This window comes from Larus michahellis, chromosome 5 (genome assembly GCF_964199755.1).
Source record: "Larus michahellis chromosome 5, bLarMic1.1, whole genome shotgun sequence".
Lineage (NCBI taxonomy): Eukaryota > Metazoa > Chordata > Aves > Charadriiformes > Laridae > Larus > Larus michahellis.
Window position 1 is genome coordinate 59,407,133 of NC_133900.1, and position 27,457 is coordinate 59,434,589.

Consider the following 27,457-nt stretch of genomic DNA (forward strand, 5'->3'; position numbering starts at 1 on the left):
TTTAGCTTAACTGAAAAAAGAATGGATTTAAGCTCTTAAAAGTGTATTTTGTAGGTCACAAAGAAATTCTTGTATACTTAATCTACACAGAGAAGCATACAGTGCTGTTCATGTAAATTGACACGCAAGGGCAAAAGCCACCTAATTCTCCAATCCAGATTTGAGTGCAGAATACGCAAAGCTATAGAATTTACAGTAGTTATGTACTATATGAAATGAGAATAATTATCATTCCAATTTAATTAACTCTAAAAATAAGGGAGAATGTATTCATATGCAATGTGGTATGTATTTCATTTTGTAAAAAATCTTGTATTTCCCTTTGCTTTTAATCTCTTTATTCTAGAACTCTGTTAATGTTCATGAGAGAGAGATATCAGCTATTTTAATTTATTTGTATGGGCACATAATCAACACGCTGTCCCCTCTTCCCTGCAGAGAAGGGAGTACACCAGCGTAGAATGCAAAGCAGTGATGTATTAGTGAAAATGGGTCAGTGAGTTTAGAACTATTTTACAAAGTCAGTGAAATTTACAGTCTGTTCAGATACTCACTTCATCTGCTTCCAAACAGAGGGGTGTTTTTTGTAGGAAGTTTTTGTTTGCTTTTAAACTGAGGCAATGTTATGAGTTCCAAAGAAAAGCTTTCCCTTTTTCTGCCTAAAATGGAAATCCAAGAATGGACATACTTCGTTAAACTTGCCGTACTAAAAGTTGTCTCGCCTTGCTTTGTAATGAAGAATTACTGTCATGGTTAGTAAACTAACTAGATATTCGTGCAGTTCTCTGACTGCCATTCACTTACCCAATATTGAATGAATCCTTGTTTTCTGATAGAAATTTCCTGTAATCTCAAACAGTCCTGATTGCCTTTCTGCAGCTTGGAGGTAGCCAGCCTGACACGGGCAGATGCTGATCTGGAGGCATATCGAATGCAGATATGTAAAGAAGTGATTGCTATGATGATGAAGAACATGGTCTTAAGTCACAGCCTCTTTCCTCATGTGGAGAAGAGGATGAGTTCAATTTTCAAAAAGCAATTTCTTGCAATGGAGAAGGAGATTCAGGAGGAGTATGAAAGGAAGATGGTGGCTTTGACAGCTGAATGTAATCTGGAAACTAGGAAGAAAATGGAGGCTCAACACCAAAAAGCGAGAAATGCAAATGAAGAGGCTGAAGAATTGATGAAGAAAATGAATGAAAAGGTAAATCTGGTATAAAACCAAGATATGTTGCATGATATGTGTTTCTATATAGATGTTTTCTGGTTTAGACTAGAATGGTGGGGTTGTCCTCATAGAAAAGTAAAGAGCTCTGGAGTCCTCAGCACAGGAAAGACATGGACCTGTTGGAGTGGGTCCAGAGGAGGGCCACAAAAATGCTCTGAAGGATGAAAAACCTCTCCTGTGAGGACAGGCTGAGAGAGTTGGCGTTGCTCAGCCTGGAGAAAAGGCGGCTTCAGGGAGACCTTATAGCGGCCTTCCAGTACCTAAAGGGGGCTTATAAGAAAGATGGGGACAAACTTTTCAGCAGGGCCTGTCACGACAGGACAAGGGGTAATGTTTTTAAACTAAAAGAGGGTAGATTTAGACAAGATACAAGGAAGAAATTTTTTATGATGAGGGTGGTCAAACACTAGAACAGGTTGCCCAGGGAGGTGGTAGATGCCCCCCTCAGGATCAGGTTGGATGGGGCCCTGAGCAATCTCATCTGGTTGGAGATGTCCCTGCTCATTGAAGGGATGGGGGTTGGACTAGAAGGCCTTTAAAGGTCTCTTCCAACTCAGACTACTCTATGATTTTAAGAGCAAAGCTATACAATTTAAATGTGTTCAAAAAATCAGATGTCATAATTAGGGTAGTTGTTACTAAGAAAATGGGTTTTACTACACCAGAAAATGAATTTATCTCAAGAGAATCTGTGACACCTGAAAACAAAAGGTTGTCATTACCCTGATTTTTTTGGTAGTCACTTAAACCCTTGCAAAGTCGTGTATTTTTATTTACTATATTTTACTGCAGCAGTTTCTACCAACTCCAGTCAGACACTGTGTAACGTATTTTGTACATTCAGAGCAGAACAAACTCTCCGCATCGTAAATCTTACAATCTAGGTAAAAAGCCTCCAATATTTTTATTCTTATTTTGAAGAAAATGAGTATATAAGCACAACCAAACACCGATTCCCTCCAAACGGAGTGAAGGCAAGCAGAGCAATCTAAACTTTAGGCAGAGCAGGGAGTGGAGTTTTCTTGGAAATAGCCTTTGGATAATACTGAGATAAATAATTTAAGGCAGAGTATGATTCTTTACAAGTTTAGAGTATCCCTTTAAGTAAAAGCTTAGTGCTTATGTGTGTCACTTTCATTCAGAGATCTCTGTCCAAATGGCTAAATATCATTACTCAAGCATTTCATACGTAGTCACTAGCTGGAAATAGAGCGCAGGTCACCAGTCCAGCATCCTATTTTGTAAATTTAAACAAAATTACACTCCAGTCTTCCATGTCTTTTTTCAGTTATATTGAAAGTTTACAACAAAACTGTTTTCCACACCCCATCCCCCTCCTTTTTTTTTTTTTTTTTTTTTTACTTCATGTGTCTGTAGAGGATTCTGTTAAGTTTTGAATGTTTCACCTCCATAAGCTTAAAATGCTAAAATTCCAAAGTTAATGTTTCATGCTTGTCTAATGTTGTAACTCATATTAAGACGACGACTTGCTGGGAAGTTACTTGCAGTTCGTTACTTACCAGTGGGGCTTTGCTTCTGGAGGACAAGTGGATACATGGGCATGGAATGTGACGTTGCTGAGTTTCCAGCTGTCTGTTTCAGTTCAATTATAAAGACAAAATAAATTACGTGAGAGGTATAATCCCTTAGGCCAGTATATTCCTTGCTTGTTGATGCTCTCTTTGTAGACATTAGTTGAGTTTTTGGCCTTCTGTTGTTTGTTGGTTTTGGTTGTTTGGTGGTGGTTTTTTTTTGTTTGTTTGTTTGGTTTTTTTATTTTAAAAAAAAGCACTTTTATTTGCATATCACATATGTATAATTGCGAAGGACTTTTATGATGGTTCATGATTGCAGTTTTGACAAAAGAAGTATTTTGCTAAGTGTGACCCACCAAAGGTACTACAGTATGTTGAGATTCTCAGGAAGAACTTCAGTTTATCAGGCTGTTGTGTGGATAAAGTTCATGGCACAATGCTAGTGAGACATTTCAATTTCTTTGATGTATTCAGCTGAATTTTAAATTGTTAACTCTAGGGGGCTTTCAAATACCTGTAGGATATGAAGATCCTGAACTAGAGGTGCTAGCAAGTCAAAGGAGACAGCAAGGAAGGGATACTTGTGGACATCTTTTTAAGGATGAGGTGAATTGTACTCTGGTGACAGAAGGAGCCTAGACTACACATCTAACACTTGGACTTCGCTGAGATAAATCCTACCTTTGCAGAGAAAGAGGCCTGACTGTAACTTAGTGTGTGAACTCACACTAAATGTGCTCTTAGCAAAGTGGCTTTTGTTGGCACAAAATACATTGGTATTGGTTCAGTCTGGTTTATACTGGAAATCCTGAATGGTAGGAATCAAAGGTTTAATGGCAATCCAGTACCTACCCCGATCCATTTACCATTTGCTAACATCTTGCTGTTCGCTTTCCTGCCTGTGAAAGGACCTGGTTTTGTACTTGCTGTGAAACCTGGTCCAAAAGGAAGTGCCAGAGTGCTAGGGATGGCCTCCACTTGCGCTCCTGGCAGCGGGTGTACTGACGTCCAGGAGACGGCAGTGAAAAACAGCCGGAACAATAACCTCCTTCCCTTCTCACTCAAACCACAAAATGTATATTCCCTGCCTTTTTGATTAATTATTTGCTGTCTACAGTGTGCCTCTTGGGAATGAAGGGTGAGGTGTGGGGGCCTCAGTGCAGAGAACAGTTCTCCCCAGATAAATAGTACGAAATTTAGAACAAGACCAATGTAACTACTGTTAGGTAGCTCTGCTGGCATAAGAAGCATTCTTCGCTCTGTAGGATTGTATGCTTTGATTCTATAATGAGTTTATGCCGTCTGAGATTAAAACTATGAATACGTAAATCCTACTGGAGAACTATGAAAAAGTATTTCTTGCAAAGAAGCTTTTAAATTAATGGCCATTTAATTCTACTCCATTGTTGTAAATCTAAAACGATGCTCTTGGATTAATTTGTAGAAACCAATACATGAAGTAGGTCACCAATAATAAGAAATTTTAGAGATTTGTAGGAGAATAGTTTTTTCTGATTTATATTGTTTTTAAAATGTATGCTTATTGTTATTTCATTGTTCTGACTTATATGAGTCTATTAAATTTTAATAGGATTTCAGGATTGATGAAACCTAAGAAATTAATTTCATATATAGTCTTTGTGTTGAATTTCATGCCTTTTTGTATAATTTATCTTAATGCTTCTAATTTTTAAGACGACTTCATTATGCCTTGGAAGTGTTATCTGGATTAGAGATTGACAGCTGTAGAATCCTTGTCATTCCAAACAGACAAAAACCATGGAAAGTGTACACTGATTTAGTATTAGCCTTCATTCAAACCTGAAATGATTGTGATCAGAGTATGCATAAAATATGTATGAGCTAGTAGCACCGATACTTTAAAATATGTTGAATGCTGAAAATCACTTCAGATTTATTTATTTCTCTCTCTCTGCAGCCTGCTGTAGAATACAGAAGTCTCCTCGAAAGACTTCACAGACTCGAGCAGGACCGCCTGAAGAGGTTCCTTCTGGTAAAGCAGGAAGAATATTTTGCAAAGGCTTATAGACAACTGGCTGTTACGCAGAGAAAGGAGCTCCATAATATCTTTTTTACACAGATATCAAATGCTACTTTCAAGGGAGAACTGAAGTTGGAGGCAGCTAAAACTTTAGTGGAAGATTACTCTAAAATACAGGTAATAGCATGATAACTCCATTCCTAACCTAATGACAGAATACAAACCCACAGTAACTTTTGAGACATGTTTCAGGATAAATGTTATTGCATTTATAAACTAATTTTTTTAGGAATAATTAAAAAAAATACAATGCCATCATTATGCACATCTAGACATCTGAGCAAATGTATATTGATGCATACGCATAGCCTTTTTCTATAAAGGTGAGGTAGATGTATTTGCCATGATGTTATGTGCTTAGTGCTGACTTTTGTTCTCACGGGTAATATTTCGAAAGCACCAAAGTGCTTAAAGCTTGTCTTTAGTTGGGGAAAATAAGGCTAGTAGCTCACCTGTGTGATGCAGAAGAAATAAGTTTGAAAACATGTCTACACCATGCAGTGGGAAATTGTGTAATATAAATCCCCAGTTTTGCAGTGAATATTTTGATATATCTGTACGTCTTGGGGCTCTGCTTAGCTCCTGAAAGCTCTGTTGGTGCAGCTCTGCCCTAAAGCCTTTCCCCACACTATGGTCTGAGAGCAGATTTGTGCTCGTGCAGCAAACTTCTGGTTCCAGGTCTGCCCTAGCTGGTGTTAATGGGGCCTTCAGCATAGAAACACAGAATCATTTAGGTTGGAAAAATCTCTTGAGATCAAGTCCAGCCATTACCCACAGATCAGATGCTGTCTAATGAATGATAAGTACCTTTGGAGGCCTGTCTCTATAGGCATTTTCACAACCCCGTAGGCATCAAGAGCTTTTCTGTACTTCAGAAGATGTACTGAGCCCCACAATCCAAATATGTAGATTATTGAAATTGTGGTATGTCTGAAGTACTATCGTTTTGTACTTTGAAAGGTTGAGTATCTAGCTTATGCTGATGAGGAGTATGTTCAGGGCTTTAGTTTTGGTTTCAGTTACATTTTAATCCTCTTGCAGCAGAACTGAATTGTTTCCTCAAGGTTTGGCTTTTTTTTTTTTTACTTCATTTGTGTTGAAAGTTAGTGTTCTAGATTACAATAATGTTGGGAATTGTTCTTCTGGCTGGTTCTTGAAGAAGAATGTGATTATTGTGGTTCCAGGGGTTGAGGGCTTGGAGGTTGAAAAGCAACATCTGGAAAGTAGAAGTCAAAACATATAATGCCCAATCCTAAAACTAGATACACTGTCAGATCGCAGTACCGAAAAGGCACGCATGGGCCACTGTTAGAGATGTGGCAAGCACATATGCAAAAGACAGTTGAGCAGACAGCAGAAGATAGAGCAAGTGGAAGAAGTTTAGACGTGGGTCACCTAAGTATCAGACCTTGTCTTGGGTATCTGATGTTACCAGAACGTCTGCTGTAGAGTGCTGTGTGTCTGCCTCCAGTCTCTACCAGACCCATTTGTAGGTAGCTAAACCCATCCTGTTGGAAGCTGGAGCTTCTAAGGCAGTCTGTGTGCAGCGGGCTTGGCTTTCCCCACACTGTACTGGACTTCTCCTTGGCTTTGGAGTCAGTTTAGACACCCTTTGAAAATATTACCCTTTATTTACTTAATCATACAATACATTGTAAAGAAAAATGAAAGGGGGAAAAAAAAAAGGGACTTGATGCCACTTACTGCTGTTACTGAACACATGCCATCTTCAGGTCCCAGATCAAAGCAACCTTTCAGACAGTGGATAGCTTTAAGCAGGAACAGTACTACTAACGCTGACAGAGTTGCATGTGTATTTAATTGTGGTACCTGATCAAATGACCTGTTAACTCAGGGCTCTTGTGAGGTGTGCTAACTATTCGGGAGATTACACACAATATTGAGGTATTCAGGCCAAAAGCTCAGCACAGTATTTATCCTGTTTTGTTGAAATAACGGTAATAATTTGACATGATCATTAGAGTTAAGTCGATGCAAGCTTATTGTTTTTCACTTGTAAGAGCTTTTTAACTTTGCCCTGTTAATGGACAAATCTGTTCTGAAACCCACAGGTGTTAGCTGAAATTAACATTACATCTAATTAAATATATTTGTTCACATTCTTTCCTGTAGGGAGACATTGAAGAGCTAATGGATTTTTTGCAAGCTAGCACGAAATACCATCTGAATAGAAGATTTGCTTACAGAAAGTATCTTATAAGTAAGATACACTTGAGGGATTCTCAAGCTTCTGCTCTTATAAACGCAGCGGCAACCCAGATATCAAGTCTCATTAATAAGATGGAAAGGTAAATATCTCAGTTGTTTTTTTGACAGCCATTTGACTATGTTATCTCAACGACAGTAGAATAGTCTTCAGTCATCTTTTTGTCTGTTACCTAGCAGGAAAAGTTCATAAAAATGTTGTATTTTCAGTTAATTCTAAGAAAATACTTTGCAGCCAATGGCTTTGTTACTTACTATCCTCACAGACATGAAGGTGGGACTTTGGTGTCTGTGTCCGCTTTGTACAGCATGGAGATGGGTTGCTGGGATCATGTATAGTACCTGTTTGTAATTCTGCCTTCAGTGTGAACCAGACTCATGTAAGAGTCTCAGTGTCTTTATACATCCATTGTTCATGTAAATAGTCCTCAATCACGTGGGAAGTCCATTGCAACATGTACCAGTTAAGACTATTTGTCTGGGTTCTTTACCCATGAATACATGCATTTAACAGGAAAGAACAATTTTTATTCGCTTGTGATAGAATGTGTTTGAGGAGCTGGATGTACAGTCTCAAGCTGGGATGCATGAATATTTTGTAAAGAAAGTTGACAAAGTTTATAAATAATGTAACTGGGGAGGGTCTTGAGTAGCAACTGTTGCAGACAATATATAAAAAGTAAAGTTCAGGTGAAATAAAAAGTAGACCTGGAAATGGACTGCTGTAATACACTCATTTAATTTATTTGGGATATCATACTGGATCCAGGCCAATTCAAGTACTCCATGTGAGGATAGTCATAGTCAAGGTGGAGAGATAGAAATGGTGACTTACCAGAGACATAGTTATTTAAAATTACATGTGAGAGAGACTTCTTGCTGCTATGCAGAGGACTGTGGTATATCTTAATTTGCCATACAGAGAAAGCACTGAGGAGCATGTTGCTGCAGTACAATACATCAGTGGGTGGGAAAACAACCTAGCACTACTACTGTTGATTCTGTGCATGCAGCTTTATTTGTATATTTTAGACATCTATGTTGGTGTCAGTCAGTGGCATCATGTGCAGCATGTATTAATAGAACAAGTATGAAATAGGAAATGTGGTACCAGCCTTTTGGCATCAACAGCAAGAGACAGCACTGTAGAAATGTATGTTTTTACATTGTTGTTTTTCTTTCATGATGTGGACTTAAGTTAAAAGTAGTTTAATATTAGGAAACAGGAAATGTGTTAAAAACTACCAAAGATTGTATCTGTTGATAAGATAAAGTAATTTACCTGGTATCTGTAACCTTTCCTTGCCTTTCTTTTTAATTGTCCTCTGTGCCGCCTCATTGGAATCACACCCTAAGTTTAGTTTCAAGATTTGTTGATCAGGGAGAGGTTCTTCAGGTATGCTCACACTGCTTTGCCTATTTTTCTAAAATCTGCAGCTGTGTGGTTCAAAGACAAAAATAAACCTGGCATAAGAAATATAATTCAGACACATCTTTCACAGTGAGTTCCTTTCCCTCAGTTCATGCCTCTCTTTGCAATCAGATGATAAAAAAAATTCTGAGATGTTTTCCCAGACTTTGTGCTTATGTGAGAAGCCTTCATGAGAAACTCTCAGCTGTGTGACCACTGCATCTGTGGCTCAAATCATTGCAATGAGCAACTGGGACTTCTCGAGCTGGAAAAATAGGTTCCACACATTGTTCGATGCCTGTTACTGCACCTAACGGTCACAAAATAGATCAACTACAAATCAGAGAGGAAACATCTAGTATTAGTAAACTAAAACCTCGAGGATCTGAATATATCTTAGTACAAACCCAGGCGAAATGATGATCTATGCTAGCTGGGCTTGAACTTGAGTTTTTAATTAAGAAGTGATTTGGGGAATTTTACAAATTGGAGTATTAAAATTGGTGCAGCAGGAGAAGTCTGGTCCGATGAGCTGGTACTTTAAATTTGTTCTCGTAATATCCTCTATTTTTCATTCTAGCATTGAATCTGCTTGTCTAAATATAGATACAGGTCTGTCTTAATCTATTGTGTCCAGCTTTAGTGTGCCTTAAAATTACTGTTATAAATGGAATTTTAAAATGCAGAGCTGTTTATATGGAGAAGAGAAACTGAGAGAAGATGTAGATTAGATATACCACAGATAAACAGATTCGGGGATACAGAAATGAGCAGGTAAACGATGCGGGTCTTTTAAAAATGGAGCTTAATAGGATGTTTAAAATTTATCGGATAGCAAGGCAAGTTCAAATTAACATGAAAAAGATTGTGAGGGCCCAGAAATAAAGGTTATAAAAAGCAAAATAAAACCAAACCAATTTTAGGGAGGATTGTGAACATTTTAAATGAAATAGAGCAGCCAGTTTTCAAGCTGGGCTTTCTAAAGATAGTATTTAAATAAAATGTCCTGTTTGTCAAGACTGGCTGTGGGTCCTCAGTGCCTTTTGGAAATGAAGTCCATGAACTGCAGTGCCAAATGCAGGAAAGCAAGTTTTAAAATATAATCCATAATGATAGATTTCAGGGATGTCTACCTAGGCTTTTTGTGTTTCCCCTTAAAGAATAAATGGGCAGGAGGGCGATACTTGAGGCAGTATTTATCTCAGGTTGTTCCAGCTATCCACAGAGTCACGAGGTTCTTGATGTTTTTGAACTACAGCAGCTGTAACTTGTTGCATCGTTTTTCTCTAGAATCATAGAATGTTTTAGGTTGGAAGGGACCCTAAAGATCATCTGGTTCCAACCCCCCTGCCATGGGCAGGGACACCTCCCACTAGACCAGGCTGCTCAAAGCCCCATGCAGCCCGGCCTTGAACACTTCCAGGGCTTTGCAGTTTTGCTCGTTCAAAAGAAGCTTCCTTCATTCTTTGGTGTCTTAAAAACTGAAGCCAGTTCCGATGACTCTCTAGGTATGAACAACTCAAGCTCCTTTATCAATTTCTCCCAAAATTTTAATTTTTGTAAGACCTCAACGTTTCCTTTGAACTGTGTTTTTAAAGTACGCAATTGATTATCTTTGACATGTAAGTTCAACGCAGAACGTCTTGCATTGGTCTCTTACTTATTCTTCTGAATAATCTCAATTTATGTGGACCTTGTTATAAGCAGAGTAGTTTTCCAAAGTGTGTCCTACCAGACATTTCAACAAGTTGATATTCAAAAGTGAATGTCTCCAGCAGTAATGAATTAGTATAAAGTTTTCTAATAAGCTCTTAACACCTTTTCTTCTTGTAGCACTTTGCTATGTAGAGTATTTATTGCTCTGAATTATTTACCTAAATCCTGATCTGGGTACTGGCAAGATGCCAGTTCAGACAATGAAATCCTGAAGTAGCTAAAGCAGAGCAATGTGGGCACCGTCTTGCAGGTTCCTTCTGTATAATGTAGTGATTCAGCCTCCATGCACATCCAGGCTGGTACAACTTTTCTGCTTTGTATTGATCTCCCTTATATTTTAGTGATGCTCCCGTTCCTTCTCTGGCTTTCATAAAACAATTTTCCTTTGCTGGGGTCCAGCATCGCTTAGTTCTCCATAGCGTAAAATACGAACAACTACTTTTTACTTTTAGTGCCCTCGCTTCACATTTTCTCCTCATTTTGTTGGCTTTTGTTTAGTACAGAGACGTCAAGGTCTGCCTCTGATTGACCTGTGATGCTGCTGCTGTTGGCCACACACGTATCAGCTCTGTTCCCTCCACGGTGCTCACTGCATTTGGGAGGATCTCCCCGTAAAGATCCTTGTCGTTACTGCAGTATTCTCCTTCATTAAAATTCTCCTTGTTCAAAGACATTAAACATGTGCCTGCACATTTCTTCAGTGATTAGACGTCTGGTATGCTAAGACCAAGCAGTTTATCATACAGTCTATATTGTCTCATTATCTTTCTCTTCTCCTTTTTTATTTCAGTTTTGAGTTTCAGTTCAAAGTCCTTTGGTAAGAGGACATCTTTTAATTCTAATACTGTAATTGGTTTTATACTGTATTTATACGAAACCAGAAATGAAGGTCTCTTGCCAGGATTGAGCCTTCTAGGATTTGCTGTAATACTGATTAATGGAAGTTGTCATATCAACTCCCATAGACGTCTGTGGTGGTAGGCGTTTTGCTCATTATTTTTGTTGTCTGGGATTTCTAAATAAGTAGATTCCAAATAAACAAATAGACAGGATTTACAATACTGCATCATTTTCAGTTTGAGCTGTGGACATATTGGATCTCTAAATAAATCAATGACCTGAAACTGAAATAATGTAAACTCTGGGGGCTCTCTAATGTTTTGGGTTTTTTTTCATCCTAAGAATAGGTAGGTATATATCATCTTGCAGTCATTCTGTGCTGCATGGCTTTTCCTATATCTTTCATTTGCTGGGTGGTTCCAGCACATCTATCTTATTCTATTGCAGCCCCTTTTCACTGCTCTGGACAGGGATTTTAATTGGATGCAGCAAGCCTGGGTTTATTTCCTCAGTACAAGACAGGATGAAGGTGTTAAAAATAACATCTTTGTCATTATCTTGCCTCACTTCCTCACCATAAAAAAAAAAATTACCTTTTATTCACTAATTTTTTTGTCTTGGATTTGATCAAAATGGGGGGGCAGGATTTAGAGTTACCAAATATGGGTAGGAGATTGTTGATGGTTTGGTTTTTTTTTTATCGTAACACTGAAATTTAACATTGATTGCTTTCAAGGCAAAAATGACTAGGCCAAAAGATCCAAGAATGATGCTGGTGGATTGCTCTCAAGGTACTGAGAGGTATTTTAATCCTCTTTGCAGAAGATTAAAGAAATGCAATAGATAAACATTGGAAAAGCTCTGTGAAAGGAGGTACTCTGGTTGACATAACAGTGTGATAAAGTAGATCCGAGTTTCTCTCCAGTGCATTCATTATTTAGGGCATAATGTTTCATGGCTTGCCTGAGATACTTGTGGATGCTTGAGCAGTAGATGGAGAGGTGTGAATTGTGGTATCTGTCTGCCACGGTTACAGTGCAGTGGCTGCAAATAAAGTTAATACATTAATCTTCTGGTTTATTTCTTTTAGCTTTTATTTTGAGGATTTTATTTGGAATTAAGCTGATACAGTATCAACAAATCCTAATAAACTGGAATGAGACTGTCCTTTTTGGAGAAGGACTTGCAACATTTAGCTGCTACTCTAGTTTATTAATTGGGCCAGGTATCATGTTGGAACAGGGACTTGGAAGCCCTGGATTCATCTCAGTCCAGGCTCTGTGTGTAATGTTAATGTCTTCTGAAAAATGGGGATTTGAAAAATAAACCAGAAAGTGTTTGGACAACATCCAGGTTCAGGTCAGGAATTGGTGCTTTCTATTCAAAGTTCCATCTTGACTTTCTCAACCCTGCATTTTGGAAGTCCGCTGTGTTTAATACTAGAAATAATAACTCACAAGTGTCCAGCAGCCTCCTCTGAAGTAAGATGTTCTTTTATTCTTCTGTTGTCTGAGAAAGATTTGTGGAATTTCTGGTGTAAATATAATAGCAGATAATTTTTGAAATTCAATTTCAGTTTGTGGAGGGATGTTTTTCTAACTGTTGAAGGCACGAATGGGATCTTGCTTACTCTTTGAAATTAAGTACTATAGCAACTGGAGGTAGACCATAGTATTAAACTTCCATTTGAAAGCACCGGGTGCTTAAGACTGAGAATTTGCTCAGTTAGATTATTGTATTTCACTAATAACTTGAAATCTTTATAATTTTTCTGATGGTGTAAATGTAATAGGAAATCTGGATAGAAATCTTTTTATGGATATGATTGCTTTGTATCTTAAAATAATTTTTAGTTGTTTTACTTGATTAGAGTACATCCTTTAAAGAGAAAATTGTTTCTAATGAGGAGAAGGAGTTATAAAAGACATCTAGAATTGCATTGCAGGGGCATTAAATGAAAAATATAAATATTATGAATAATATGTAAGATTTAAAATGTCTCATTTGAATATCGCTTACATTACTAACTGATATGTAATTGGGTTTGCATTTGCATTCCCTTCCTTCCTTCCTCCCGTTCCTTCTTCATGCACCTGCACTCTACCTTCACAAACGGCTTTAATCCTACACTCATCTCAGAGATTATCTTTCTGTTATCCATTTCCTTGTTTGATCCCCCCGGGTATCACTGCTAAAGAAACAAAGATCATTTCGTGTGTCTACTTTGTTGAGCCTTATTACGTTACTAATTGCCTCAAATATACTTTTGCTTTTAAGAATTTGGTATAACAGGCTTGAAACACTGTTATTACAGAGCAGGTCATCTACCTGAAAGTCATTTGGGAGTGCTGCTGGACCGAGCTGAGGCTGAAATGAATTCTGTTAAACAGAAATTCGATCATGATTTAAAACAAGAAAAGCAAAAGCTTCGCCAGAAACTCATTACCAAGCGAAGGCGGGAAGTGCTACAAAAGGTAATTATTTTCAGTATATTTATTTTCACAGGGCTTATCATGAATTAAAAATGGAATGAATTGAAAAGTAAAGCGTAGTTCTTAGGACAGGGGTCAACACTGCCAGGAGCATGGATGAAAATAAGCGTCCGTTGTTTTTAGCTGTGTACTGCCGTGTGCTGTATTAATTATGCAGTAATTAGTAGCTGTTCTTTTAGAAAAACCTGCAGGAAAGTAATACAACTGGAGAAACTTGTGAAGCTCCTCTACTTAGTCTAACCTGTCCAAGGGGGTTATGACAAGCCTCTGTAATGTGCAGACAGGCAAAGAATGCCAACTGAACTTCTGGAGTCAGTGAGGGAGATGGCACAGACCTGTGACAGTTGTCATTTTCTGTGGGTTTCCTGGATATGTGTGACTTGAATGACTTCTACAGCACAGTTAAAATTCAGCTACAAAACAAAACTATTTAAAAGATGCTGTACCTGTGGCTGCTTGTGGTAGGACTCATGTCACCTAACCTCAGCCATCTGAAAATCGAGGCTAACTCCAAGAGCTCCAGATCTCATCTCATAATTGAAGATGACTTGCAGGTGATCTGAGGTAAAAGAATGGGAGATCTTATCCAAAGGTCCCTGTCTGTCTCTGCCTAAAAGTTGTAGAAAAAAACTGTCTTGGATTAGGTGATATTTCTTTAGATGACCAAAGTTAGGTAAGATTAATTTTACCTTTTGTGGGATATGTGTTTCAGTGTTTTCTGCTCTTTAATAGGTATCAGTGGAAGGAGAGACAGCAGGTAGAATGATGGAGACTTGTTTTATTTATTCTCAGTATAGGTAGCTTTGGTTTAGCTTTCCAATGAAATTGCTGCATGCAGTAAGATGGGGAAAACAAAATGGAAAAAAAAACAGCCTTTTTTTCTTCCCACTTTTTGTTTTCTTTGTCCTTGGTATTTGATCCAGATTCACTTCTGGAACACTGACAGATCATTACGGTTCAGCCAGTTGGGACTGTATCAATCCACAAGATCGTGCATTTATTTAGGTGATAGCCCTTCCTTCTATCTAGCAACAATCTAAATTATCACAGGCGTGTGTTAGCCCTTCTATCTAACAATAATCTGAATTATCACAGGCCTGCTAGATGCACACAAAGCCATCATGCTGAGGGCTAGGTAAGTCTCTGGACACTGAAAAACAGTTTTGGAAACACTGAAAAACAAAAGTATGAAATTTGGCGTTGCTATGAAATACATATTTAAAGAGCTAGAATTTGAGATGTTCCTTCTCTTAACCTTGTTTCTCCTTTTGGCAAATGAATCAGCAGAAAGAGCATCGGAGGGAGCAGCTGTCACTTGGAGACCCCTGCAAAACTACTAAGGAGGTCAGTCCCTACCTGAGCCACTGGAAGAATCTTCTGAGTGATCACACTGTTGAATTTGAAGAACTTACTGAAAAGCTTGACAATGAGGCCGGTGAAGAGCTGAAAGAGCTTCTATTTAGTGTAACAGAGAAAACTGTTGAAGAGCTTAAACGTGTTCAGTATGGAGTATTTGTGCAAGAACTGGTAAAGCTCAGTGTGCCAAAGATGTTCCTGCTGGAAGCTGTGGAGGAGCATAAAAAAGAGATGGTTGTTAAACATGAACAGCTTGAAAGGGAAGAGCGTGACAAGAGCACGGCAGCTGAAGAGCTGCTTCAGCTCACCAGGCAGAAGCTAAGCCAAGAATTGGAAACGAGCATTTCGGAACAAAAAAAATTAAGGAGCTGGGAACAATCAGTATTCACGCAAGTATCCCTCTACACCCTTTTCTTAGTTGTTGTTGCAAATAGAGATGAACTAGGAGTTTCCACACCTGTTCGGGTATAATTCCTAATGATCAGTTCTCTGTCAATCACTTGGGAATTGACTTTTTTGCAAGTGCTCAGCCCCTGTGATGCCAGTGTGTGAGCTGGCATTCCTTGTGCTGCAGGGGGAATCCTGGGAAATGGCAGTTTTGAAACCAAAACCATGGAGTGGTATATTTATACGTCCGTTCACTCTGCATCAGGTTTCACTTCCATATCTTTCACTATTATTCTCAGTCTGTTCTCAGAGGTCGGGCACTTTGGAAATGTCATTTAGTATGTCAGGCCTAATTAGAATCATAGCATGGTTATTTAGAAGGGACCTTAAAGATCCTCTAGTTCCAGCTCCCCTACCCTGGGCAGGGACACCTCCCACTAGACCAGGTTGCGTAAAGCCCCATCCAACCTGGCTTTGAACACGTCCAATTTCAGTATATTCCTTCCAGCCACATGTCAGGCCTTACTCATGGGGTTTGTTTTAAGCTCAGCCCCAGTATTTCCGCATGTTTCATAAATGCAGAGTGTGGTAGCCTACCTCTCCAGCTCATGGGCTCCATGCATCAGTCTTGGCTGATCTGGCCTGCTGACGAAGTGCCCCTGGCACCGAGCCCCAAGCCAGAGTGGCATCATGGCACGGGCAACGTTGCAGAGAGGTTTGTTGGCCCCGGGTGCGCCTTATGGCCATTGCTGCCTGCTACGAGGTAACGCTGGGGAGGTGGGAAGGCGGGTGGTGGCCTTGCCACCATTGGGAGACCTTGCGCAGGGAGAGACCATGGCTGCAGCCAAGAGTCGTTGTGCGTGGTGTTTCTCAGACTGAGCAGCGAGGTCCCTGAGAGGTTTGCACCGCTCATTATCATTTCTTCTTAACTTTCAATTACATTTATGAGTAATTGTTTTATTACCTGAATATTTACAGTACTACATTTGCTACACAATGTCTGTTTAATAACAGACATTGTTAGAGTCGTGGGAACGTGAAAAAATAGTCTGTTGTCAAAATTGCAGCTTTAGGGGAGGCAACTGGAACGGGCAAGCCTATGTTGGTCTGCCCCTGGAGCAAACAGTACCAGGCATGAGAGACTGAACAGAGTGGGTGGGTTGGGGGGAAGCATTAGTAAAGGTTTCTCTTTCATACCTCTTCTTTAAAGCCAATCAGATTTGCGTGGGCAATTTTGTCCAGACAGCGTCTTCTGAAGTTTATCTGCTGCACAGTGTAAAACCATATAACAGGAATATAAAAAGAAAGCTTGCCTGTTACATTTGCTTTGTTAAGAAAAAATTCCACTTGTGTCTTGTTTTGGTTCTAATTTCAAGGGCTTTGTATTTTACTCAGCATTTAAAATACTTTTCTATGAGCCATTTCAGTGTATTTTCTAGCTTGTCTTATTATCTCTTATTTACATTGCTGTCAACAGACCTGCAAGAGCAGGGAAGTAGATTGTATGACCCGGCAAGTCTTTCCTATTTCTAACTTACAATTCCATGATAATTGTGTTCCAGCCTTCAGTGTCACCTCTTGTATTTGTTAGATAATATCTTTATTTACAGCAACAGTAAGCTGTTTGGTTTTTTTCAGTAAAATACTGGAATATATATACAAAAAATGGAGCATTTGCATAACTGTCCTATCAGAAGCCCCTTAAAATCTGTCCCTGTCTTTTTGTTCAGTCTACTGTCTGTCAATTTTGATATTTCAGTGACAGATGCCAGCTCTCATGTTAATATTCTCATCTGCTATCTAGTTTTCACAAAGAATTATTTTGAATGATAGCTTTTCATTTTTGTTGCTTATCAAAGAGACCGTGAGTTAGTCCAAAATATTTATGAACATCATTAACGCTTAAAGTCCTTTTTTAAACATGGACATGACAAAACTGTGATTGTATTTTCTTTTGTATCTCTGGCTATGTATCTGTGTATGTGGATATATAATATGGATTTTCTTCTAAAAGAAAATGAAAAATGGTTAAGTATACTGTAAATGCTTGGAATAATATTGCCTTAAACTAGGTAATTTTTTTAAGAGAAAAACTTTATGCATTAAAAATTTTTTAATTTGGGATTTAGATGTACTTTGCTGAATCAGTCAACAGAAATAAGGACTTCTAAACTCAAAAATATTTTAGTGAAGTGATGAGGTAGTATAGGCCTGTGATATACTGAATAAAAGCATCAGTCCTGATGGAACATACAATATAATATATTTTTAAAAGAAAACTACTTTTTAAAAAATATGCTGCTCATGCTTTAAATACAAATACATTTTTTGGGAAATAGAGAAAATTTCCAAACAAAAAATTATGCTGTTTTTTTATTAAATGCTCTTAAGGAAATAGTTCAGTCACCAAATAAGATGATGAATGTAATCTAAAGTCACAACTGGAAGATGAATTTAGGCTTTAGCATGCTTGATTTTTAAGTCCGCTTCAGCTTGACCTGAGGATCAGTTCCCCAGATGTCTATGTTGAGAACCTTCCTTCTACAAAATGGGAACTCTGAGTGATTCAGATTACTGCTAAAATATATTCTGTGTTGTTCAGACTGCTGAAAGCTTTTTTACAAAGAACAGCTGGAACCCTTGTGACTTGGTGATGGGAGGGATGACATATACGAGTTTATAACAAAGAGAGACTTTTTTATTTTATTTTTTTACCCCTCTCAGTAGCTGTGAGTGTTAAGTGCTGGGAAACAGCACGGGGAGGCTTTACGGGAAGCTTTTATCTTGATTTCAGCCCTAAGTTCAGGGTTTGTATTGTCTGAAGAGGTGGAATGATTCTGTGCATAGCAAATGTGCTAAAAGATATTTATTTATTTATTAAATATTCAAAAAACTGTATCCCCTTGAAAATGAAGTTTTACAGTCCAGGAAGTTCTGTATGCAGGATTTAAAAGTATCCTCAATGATATTTCGAACATGCTGAGTAGCTCAGTCCTCTGTGTGGAATCATTAACTGATATATGAATAAGATCATTGTCACGTAAAGTATGTGTGTGTGTGTCGCTTGTATTTTACGCAATATTGCCTGTATCGCTGAACAGCAAATAATTTTGTTTTTTTTAACAGGCAGCTTCTAAGTTTACCCCTCTCACTGTCGGAAGAGGAATTGCTTAGAATGAGGCAAGAGCTGCACTGCTGCTTCTCTCAGGTGGACACCAGCTTGGCTTGGCCCAAGATAAGAGCAAGAACCTTGCTTCAGTCTTTTGAGATGGAGCAGAGGGATGCAGAGGTGCTGAAAGTCGATCAGAATTTAGCAATGACCAATAAACAGGTGGGAATGGTGTGGGATCAGTGTGGGAATGTGCGAGGGGTTCCTGGGTGTATCTGCAGGTTGTTGGCCTTGGCTGCAGATCTGGTTCTGTAGTTTCTTTATAGGCGCGATAGAGGTGCACACTTCTGTCTGTGTAGATCAGTGGACCTTAAAGTTAATTGTTCGGGCAGCAGTTTGATAAATACGTTTTTTTCACATACATCTGCATATTTCTGCTGCTTGTGTGTCACCCAGCTTTCCCAAGAGGAAGGCATAGTTACAGAGAAGCAGATGGGTGGCCAAAAAGGGGCTGCACCTCTGAGAAGAGTCCACTGACGTGCCAAAAGTTTGAGTGGTGCTGAGCCTGCCTCTGTATATTAGGGACACTTTGGGTTCCTTTACAGCCCAGATTTAGATTTCTCTGGCAGCCCTTACAATTACTAAATTTGACACTACATCAAGGAAAGATTTAGGGAGTTTCTGTAGGGGAATGTCCTACAATGTCTTGTCCATTTAGGAAAGTAAAGTTCCTGAATTAGCTGGTCTTTCTTGGCAAGAATTTGGGCTTAATTTCTGTTGGGTGTATACAGAGGCTTAGGTTTTGGTTGGTTGGTTTGTTTGTTTGCTTTTTTCAAATCTAAGTATGTAGAAGATGAGGCATACTCACTCAGAGGGATATTACCAACAAGAAATCTGTCTATCAAATCTAGCACATTTTTAAAGCATTCTTTGAGGGGTGTTTAATTCCTTCAGTAAAATGTGTAATCGTAAATGATTTTCAGTCCTTAAATAGGAGTGGGGGGAGGGGAAGTGTTTCCTGTACAAATTGTATCTGGTATTGTCGTAAAAAAGAGGTCTTTCCCTTGCTTTGTTTTGGTTCAGCTATGTTTTCTAAACATGTAAACCAACTTGGGTTAATTGTACTAGGAATTAGCCTAGTTCAAAACCTTAATTTCTGAAGTATTAAAGAAGGGAAATGACTTTGCAAAGCCTTATAGATGAACAGATGTTATCATTTCCCCAAGAGTACACTATACTTAGTTGATATTCTTGTAAAGAAATATAAAGGTCAAGAATAATTTGATTACATGGAATGGTGCCCCTTAATACTATCACGGTTCATTTGTGATTCGTATGCTGTGTCTTGAAAACAATGGAGTTCTTAAATTAATATTCTTTGTTCATTTTTAACCATGCTGAAGAGACAACGCGTCAGTTAAAATCTTCTCTTATTATCACTGCTAAAGCTTGTTTAAAATCAAATTTATGTGCTAGGAGCTTTCATGGAAAGGATGAACATATAATTCTACTTGAAAAAAATTTAAAAAGAAATTTTCAACTTTGAATGTCTGAAAGGAATCTTCTGAATGAATAGGGGGCCCCATCATTTCAGAATTTTTTTCTCAGAGAAAGTCATCATTGCCAAGTTTTCATTAATTGGTGGATCTGCCAATAATAGCAAGTAATAATCTTGATGTTAGCATCCTCATATATCTCTTACAAATAAAGCATTTTGTGCTCATCTTCTTACAGCAGCATTCTAAAATGAAAACACCGGGATCCAGGAATAGAAATAAGATAGATATTCTGAAGAAATCTTTACAGGACAAAATTTTCATTTATGAAGACTCAGTGAAAGATGAAAATTTGAATAAGGTAAGTGCAAACTCTCTGTACTGAGGTCAAAACCTAGATCTTCAGTAATGAAAAAATGACCATTTTCTATCAATGTGAATAAGAACCAGATAAAAAAGGCATCAAGTGTAGTGGCATGATGCATCTCTGCTTTTGCCTGCCTTTACCAAGATATTGTATTTCAAGTGTAATAGTTTTTGCTGTGTTTTAATTTTTACACCTTAGTTACAGAACTGATTTCGTGTCTTGCCCTCTTTGCTTCTGGTGTTTCTGGGGCTTGGCATATGCATGACTGCAAGACTCCCCTAGATCCTGTGGTTTTCTTAGTAAGGCTTTCAAAACATGGAATGTGCTTTACTGCATACTTAGCTGAACAAGGTTTAGTTCTTGGACCCCTTCTAAGGCTACTGAAAACCCAGAAATGGGTTCTTAGATCCAATGGCTTCTTGGGTAGGGGCTGAGTTTATTTGTACAGAGCTTATTGAAAGGAGCCTTGATTCCGGCGGGTATCTTTTAAAAGGCTTGCAGCCCCTTTCTAAAGTTAATCTTTAAGGAAAGAATGGGGCCAATGCCAATATGGGATTTTGGAGGCTTTTTCCTTCTCTGCCAGCAGATGTTCCATGAGGTCTTGTTTGTATTCTTTAACCCTTCTCTCCTTCTCTTTCCCACTTGTAGAATATGGGTATTATTACTTTTGTGTATCAGAGGAATGTTACAATGATAACTGTGTTGGACATAGGTGGTACACAGCTATAAGAACTATGCAGAACAAGCAGGTGTCATTTGTAGTTAAAATTTGTACGTTAAAAATAGTTTCACAAATTATTGCAATATCAATTTTAGTACTAATTTGAACAAAAATCTGTTTTTACACGTCTTTCCTGTGCTTTTTATACTTGTATCCTGAGAAATGAAAACTGCTGGGTCAGCACATTCACTCAGAAATAATTTATTTTGTAAGAGCAACACATTGTTAGTATTGGTTGCATGTGGTAAAAGCAAATGTTTATCTAGTCCAGCACCCAGCCTTTGAAAGTGAGAGCAGGTGCTTGGGAAAAACGCAACAAGTGGGCAAGTGTGTTCTGGCACTCCTTAATTGAATAACTCTGGTCCAAGAATACCTAATCCTTTAATGGAGGCATTTAAAATTTTGCGTGCAATACCTAATGCCCTGACCTCCACAATTTAGAATTTTTTTTGTAATGTTACTTGAAAGTACAACAGAATATGGGCTAAGCTCTTATGTTACAAGAAGTACTGAATATTTGTTTGGTATGAATATTGCCTTACATTTTTTTGTAGAATCTTCTTTTAAAATTGGAAAGTTAGCTCCTCTAAGCCTCATTGTTTAAGTTTTATGTGTACCATCTGCCATACCTGTTGTTCTAATTGTATGGTTGCACATTAGTTAGAAAAACTTAAATCCCTTGGGCTTTTCCCAATAAGGAAGCTAAACTATTGTTAAGGAAAATTGTTAGTTCACACATTATCATTAGGACACAGAAGTATAAACAACAAATCTTATGTTGATCACAGAAGCAGACTTCCTTTCTTTTGGCTGTTGCAATCTATTACCTCATTCCTCATTTAGAATCTTACAATTCTAAATTTTGCATTAATGTGAACACTTTTTATTATCTCACTCAAAATTAAGCATCTGAAGTTGCACAGCCAATTCAAGGCAGGGAAAAAGGACTGTGGAGCAATACAGCTCTGCCGCATTTCTCCTGCCTTCACTCCTGCAGACTTCACACAGTGGTGTGGGTTCTGTCTCGCTACAGATGGCTGTGAAATGGTTTCCAGCTAATGCTTATGAAAGGAGCAGCGGGATGCATTTTGTAGTACTGTAAAACAGGCACGGCAGAGAAGAACAACTAACAACTTGTAGACAGGAGGTAGTGAGCCGGGAGGCCATGGCAAGAAGTTTGAAGCCTAGTCTTGGAGCACCTGAGAGTATCGACCTCACTATGCAAATCTTCAAATGCAGACTGTATCTACTTTTGTGTTTCATAGCTGTTTTGAGCTGTTGTGTGTGAGGAAGTAGCTGTTCCTTTCTGAAATAGCAGTTACCCATCTCAGAAGAAACACAGTGGTAAAAATACTGACATTCTTTAGTCTATTTTGCCTGCTGGGCTTAAAAAAAACCATAATACTACTTGCATGAGAAATGTCCTTGGGGTTGCAGATAATCAATTCCATTTTCAGATTATTCTCTTTACATGTAATATTTAGGACTGAGACAACATGAGTTAACAATTAGTCTGAACTAAATATGGAGTTTAGAAGGCAGTGCTTTCAAGCAATGGACTAATCATAGTGCATTTACAGCACTGGCATTTTTTTTGTGTAGTTTGGATGTTTCAGGTGGAATCAGCAGCAAATGTTCAGACTTCTGGTAGTGGATTCATCATAAGCGAAGTAGTTTGACACTGTAACAATATGACAAATAGTACAATGTCAAGCAGTATTTTACAGTCTTCTTTTTTGGTATGACAACAGGCCAGGGGATATTAGTGTATAACTAGTTTATAATTTAGTTTGTAATCAATGTTTCTTCCAGCTTCTACTGAAATCACTTTCTTTGTCATGGTGAAGTCAGGTCTACTTGCATGGTTTGATTTTGCCAGGTGTATTTCTGTTTGCAGAGCTGTGATTTCAGAGCTGACGAGGCAAAAAGAAACTCAGGTGGCTAGGGGTAGACAGAAGTACCGGTTGAGTAATGCAGTATTTTGTTTGGTTAAGAGCAGTAAATTTACTGTATAATGTTGAATACATGCTGAATGATAAAGCTGAACATGATTCCCATAGAATCATAGAATAGTTTGGGTTGGAATGGACCTATAAAAGTCACCTAATCCAACTCCCCTGCAATGAGCAGGGGCATCTTAAACTGGATCGAGTTGCTCAGAGCCCTGGCCGACCTGACCTTGATTGTTTCCAGGGATGAGGCATCTACCACCTGCCTGGGAAACCTGTTTGAGTGTTTCACCACACTCATTGTAAACAAACAAACAAACAAACCACAAAAACAAACCCAAAACCCCACAAACAAACAAACACCCCAAAACCAAAAAAAACCCAACCCAAACAATTACTCCTTATATCTAGTCTAAATCTACTTTCTTTTAGTGTAAAGCCATTACCCCTTGTCCTGTCACGACAGGCCCTGCTAAAAAGTTTGTCCCCATCTTTCTTACAAGCCCCCTTTAAGTACTGGAAGGCTGCAATAAGGTCTCCCCAGAGCCTTCTCTTCTCCAGGCTGAACAGCCCCAACTCTCTCAGCCTGTCCTCATGGGAGAGGTGCCCTGTCCCTCATATTTGGGCATGCTTAAGATCTGGCTTTGTACTTAGTAATATGCAAATAGTATCCAGTTTTGCAGCTTGGACCCTAAATCTTACAATTCATGGAATGTATTGAACATATCATGTAAACCCGCTGTTACATGAAGTGGTTGACAAAAGCATAAGTGTTTCTGTCATCGATGGCATCTCTTTTGCCTTTGAATTCAGCTGCAATTAAAATATACATTCCTGTGTCTCCTTATAAGTGAACTTGAGTTGTCAAACTGCATTTCCATCCTTACTCGTTATCCATTTTAATGGGTTCAAACTTACACTAAAGGTGATCACTCATTTACTCATTCATCTATTCATTATTCATTCACCCATCCCCAGATTTTATGTATGTATAATTCATTTAAAATCCTTGTGTCTGAAACTGAGCCTCCTGCGAAGAAAGAGCAAACTTTAAATTCAGTTGTGTGCACACACCTGTCAAAACATTTCTGTGTAATTATTTTACCTGCACTTATAAAGTTTTATAGCACATCCTGTTCCTAAACGACAAAGGCAGCCTTCAGATATTGCTTACTAATTTTGTGTCATATGAAACAATCTCTCAAGCGTGTATTTCCCCTTTTTTGAGTAAAAAATGTGTGTATTCTGGCAGGCAGTATCTTAGACACGTAAATAAAAGCTGGAAGAAAAGGAGGACCAGCTTCTCAGTGTGTGTATGTTGTCATAACTCGTTCAAGCTAGTAGTGTAGTAGTAATTTCTATTAGTTAAGAAGCTGCCTCTTTGAATTCGGAGCATCACATTGACTCTAAAGCATTAGTCCTTTTGAAAATGGACTTATTTACTTCTAGGCAGATAGGGCTGCTTGAATTATTTTTTTTACATTCTGTGAATTGGTGCTATTTCTAATGAAAATCATAATATAAATCATATAGTCTCTTGCGACAAAAACATTAGTTGTTCTCATGCATCTTCATTTTCCTGCTTTTAGGTAAATTCAAAACTCAACATTGCCGAAGTTTTGAAAGGTCACTTGTGGCATTAGCTGTCCAGCCTGGTTCATTTCTAACATGAATGGCCCCTTAAAGTGATGTCTGCTGTAGCAATGCATCTCCCTGAACACCTTGCTAGATAGCAGCTGTTAGCGAAGTATTAAGTGGCTGTCTGAATCAGATATAAATCCCTTGCCTTCCTTTAGAATCATAGAATCTTCATGGTTGGAAAGGACCTTTGAGATCATCGAGTCCAACCATACACACAGAAAAAACCCCCTTATAATCTGCCACTAGAGCATGCCCTTAAGTGCTAAATCTAGACGTTTCTTAAATACCTCTAGGGATGGTGACTCAACCACCTCCCTGGGCAGGCTGTTCCAGTGCCTGACCACTCTTGCAGTAAAGTAATTCCTCCTAATCTCTAATCTAAACCTCCCCTGCCGCAACTTCAGACCATTTCCTCTGGTCCTGTCATTATTCGCTTGGGAGAAGAGGCCAACACCCACCTCTTTCCAACCTCCTTTCAGGTAGTTGTAGAGGGCAATGAGGTCTCCCCTCAGCCTCCTCTTCTCCAAGCTAAACGTGCCCAGCTCCGTCAGCCTCTGCTCATATGACTTGGTCTCCAGACCCCTCACCAGCCTCGTAGCTCTCCTCTGGACACGCTCCAGCACTTCAATGTCCCTCTGGTACAGAGGGGCCCAGAACTGAACACAGTACTCGAGGTGCGGCCTCTCCAGTGCCGAGTACAGAGGCACGATCACTTCTCTGCTCCTGCTGGCCACACTATTCTACACTACACACAACTATGCTGTTGGCCTTCCTGGCCACCTGGGCACACTGCTGGCTCATCTTAAGCTGGCAGTCCACCAGCACCCCCAGGTCCTTTTCTGCCGGGCAGCTTTCCAGCCACTCTTCCCCAAGTCTGTAGCGTCGCTTGGGGTGGTTGTGACCGAAATGCAGGACCCGGCACTTGGCCTTATTAAACCTCATACAGTTGGCCTTGGCCTATCGATCCAGCCTGTCCAGGTCCCTCTGTAGAGCCTTACTACCCTCAAGCAGATCAACACTCCCACCTAGTTTGGTGTCATCTGCAAACTTACTGAGGGTGCACTCAATCCCCTCATCCAGATCATTGATAAAGATATTAAACAAAACTGTCCCCAAAACTGAGCCCTGAGGGACACCACTGGTGACTAGCTGCCAAGAGGATTTCACCCCATTAATCACAACTCTCTGGGCATGGCCATCCAGCCAGTTTTTAACCCAGCGAAGAGTATACTTGTCTATGCCATGGTTTGCCAGCTTCTCCAGGAGAATGCTGTGGGGGACGGTGTCAAAGGCCTTACCAAAGTCCAGATAGACAATGTCCACAGCCTTCCCCGCATCCAGAAGGCGGGTCACATGGTCATAGAAAGAGATCAGGTTGGTTAAGCAGGACCTCCCTTTCCTAAACCCATGCTGGCTGGCCCTGATCCCTTGGCTGCCCTGCACTTGCCGTGACAGCTCACTCAAGAAGATCCTCTCCATGATCTTTCCTGGTACCGAGGTCGGGCTGACAGGCCGGTAGTTCCCCGGATCCTCCTTCCAACCCTTCCCTGGATCCTCCTTCCGACCCTTCTTGCAGATGGACGTCACATTAGCCACCCTCCAGTCATCTGGTACCTCTCCTGTTGACCAAGACTGTTGATATGAGAGAGGCTTGGTGAGCTCTCCTGCCAGCTCCCTGAGTACTCTTGGGTGAATCCCATCCGGCCCCATAGACTTATGTGTGTCTAGGTGCAGAAGCAGATCATTGACTTCTTCCTCCTGGATTATGGGTGGGTTGTTCTGCTCTCCATTCTTATCTTCCAGCTCAGGAGGCTGAACACCCTGGGGGCAGCTGGTCTGACTATTGAAGACGGAGGCAAAGTAGGCATTAAGTATCTCAGCCTTCTCCTCGACCTTGATTGCAACAACCTTTAGAAGCTCTCTCTTTTGGTATTTGTTAACCTGTTGCTTTTACTGTTAAGGACTCACTTCCATTCCATCCTTTCTTTAAGAATCACCTAAGAGTGCAACAACTTTCACCACTGAAAAGGAGGGAGAGGGCAAGTCAATGGAAACTTCACAACTGATTGGACAGTCGGACCATATGGCTCTGATAATTGCTAATTGTTTTTGAGAACATTAGCTTGTGTCACAGTGATTGGTAGTATAACAATTAATTCAACGTGCCCTTCAAAACAAAAACTTCAGCCTTATTTGAGAAAATAAATCTTGTGCATAGGCATTTTAAGAATTTTTTTTTTATTATTACTTATTATTTTTGCTTTACATATTTGCCTTGGCACAGGGGCATGGAATAGTCTTGCTTCTAGGCCTTTGTCTTATGTCACTAGTTCATAAGAACATCTTGAAATAACACTTTAGATTTTGAAAATAAATTTGCTTTGACAAGATAAATAAACCAAGCTAACCAACTAAACAGACCCCCAAAACACACTGATTTAGGGTGGGATTGGCTGTCTGGTGCAATCTGTATCAGAGTCGTGACTTGTAGAATGTTCTGAAGAGGTTTTTATCTTTGATTTCTGATCAGTGGTGCTAGAGTACAGCGTACACCTTCAAATGCCTGTGCACTGCTGGACTGTGAACTTAAATGGGAGATGCCAAAGTTACTTGCTTTTCAATAAAAAGCATTCCACAGAAAACAAAAGGCGTCAAATTCACTTTAATAAGTTTCTTGTCTGCCTGCAAAGAACATAGACATAAAAACCCTATTATTATTTAATTTTTCCTACTGAAACATAGAAACAAGTAAAGCATATTCTATCCTAAGGTAAATGTTATCTACTTTTTTTTGAACAAGTACTTGAAGGCAGCTCTGCTCTTTTTCCGTAATTCCTAATTTTGGCCATCTCTTTTGCTTTTCCCTGGAGATCTCTGCCTCCCGTGTTCAAAAATAACAGCTTAGTGTTCTGCATTTTGGA

The 27,457-nt window shown here is 39.2% G+C and overlaps 1 protein-coding gene across 4 annotated transcripts in view; it reads left to right on the top strand.

Moving 5' to 3' along the window:
• The window catches only part of EVC2 (EvC ciliary complex subunit 2), an 81,722-nt gene that overhangs the window by 37,275 nt on the left and 16,990 nt on the right, over positions 1 to 27,457 (top strand). For 2 of the 4 annotated variants that reach the window (XM_074587579.1, XM_074587582.1), the window contains exons 10-16: positions 880 to 1,204; positions 4,703 to 4,942; positions 6,959 to 7,134; positions 13,333 to 13,492; positions 14,795 to 15,259; positions 18,384 to 18,584; positions 20,097 to 20,219. In XM_074587579.1, coding sequence (XP_074443680.1) covers positions 880 to 1,204; positions 4,703 to 4,942; positions 6,959 to 7,134; positions 13,333 to 13,492; positions 14,795 to 15,259; positions 18,384 to 18,584; positions 20,097 to 20,219 — 1,690 coding nt within the window. The remainder of the gene's footprint in view (positions 1 to 879; positions 1,205 to 4,702; positions 4,943 to 6,958; positions 7,135 to 13,332; positions 13,493 to 14,794; positions 15,260 to 18,383; positions 18,585 to 20,096; positions 20,220 to 27,457) is intronic. The other 2 variants (XM_074587581.1, XM_074587580.1) reach the window with 2 other exon arrangements.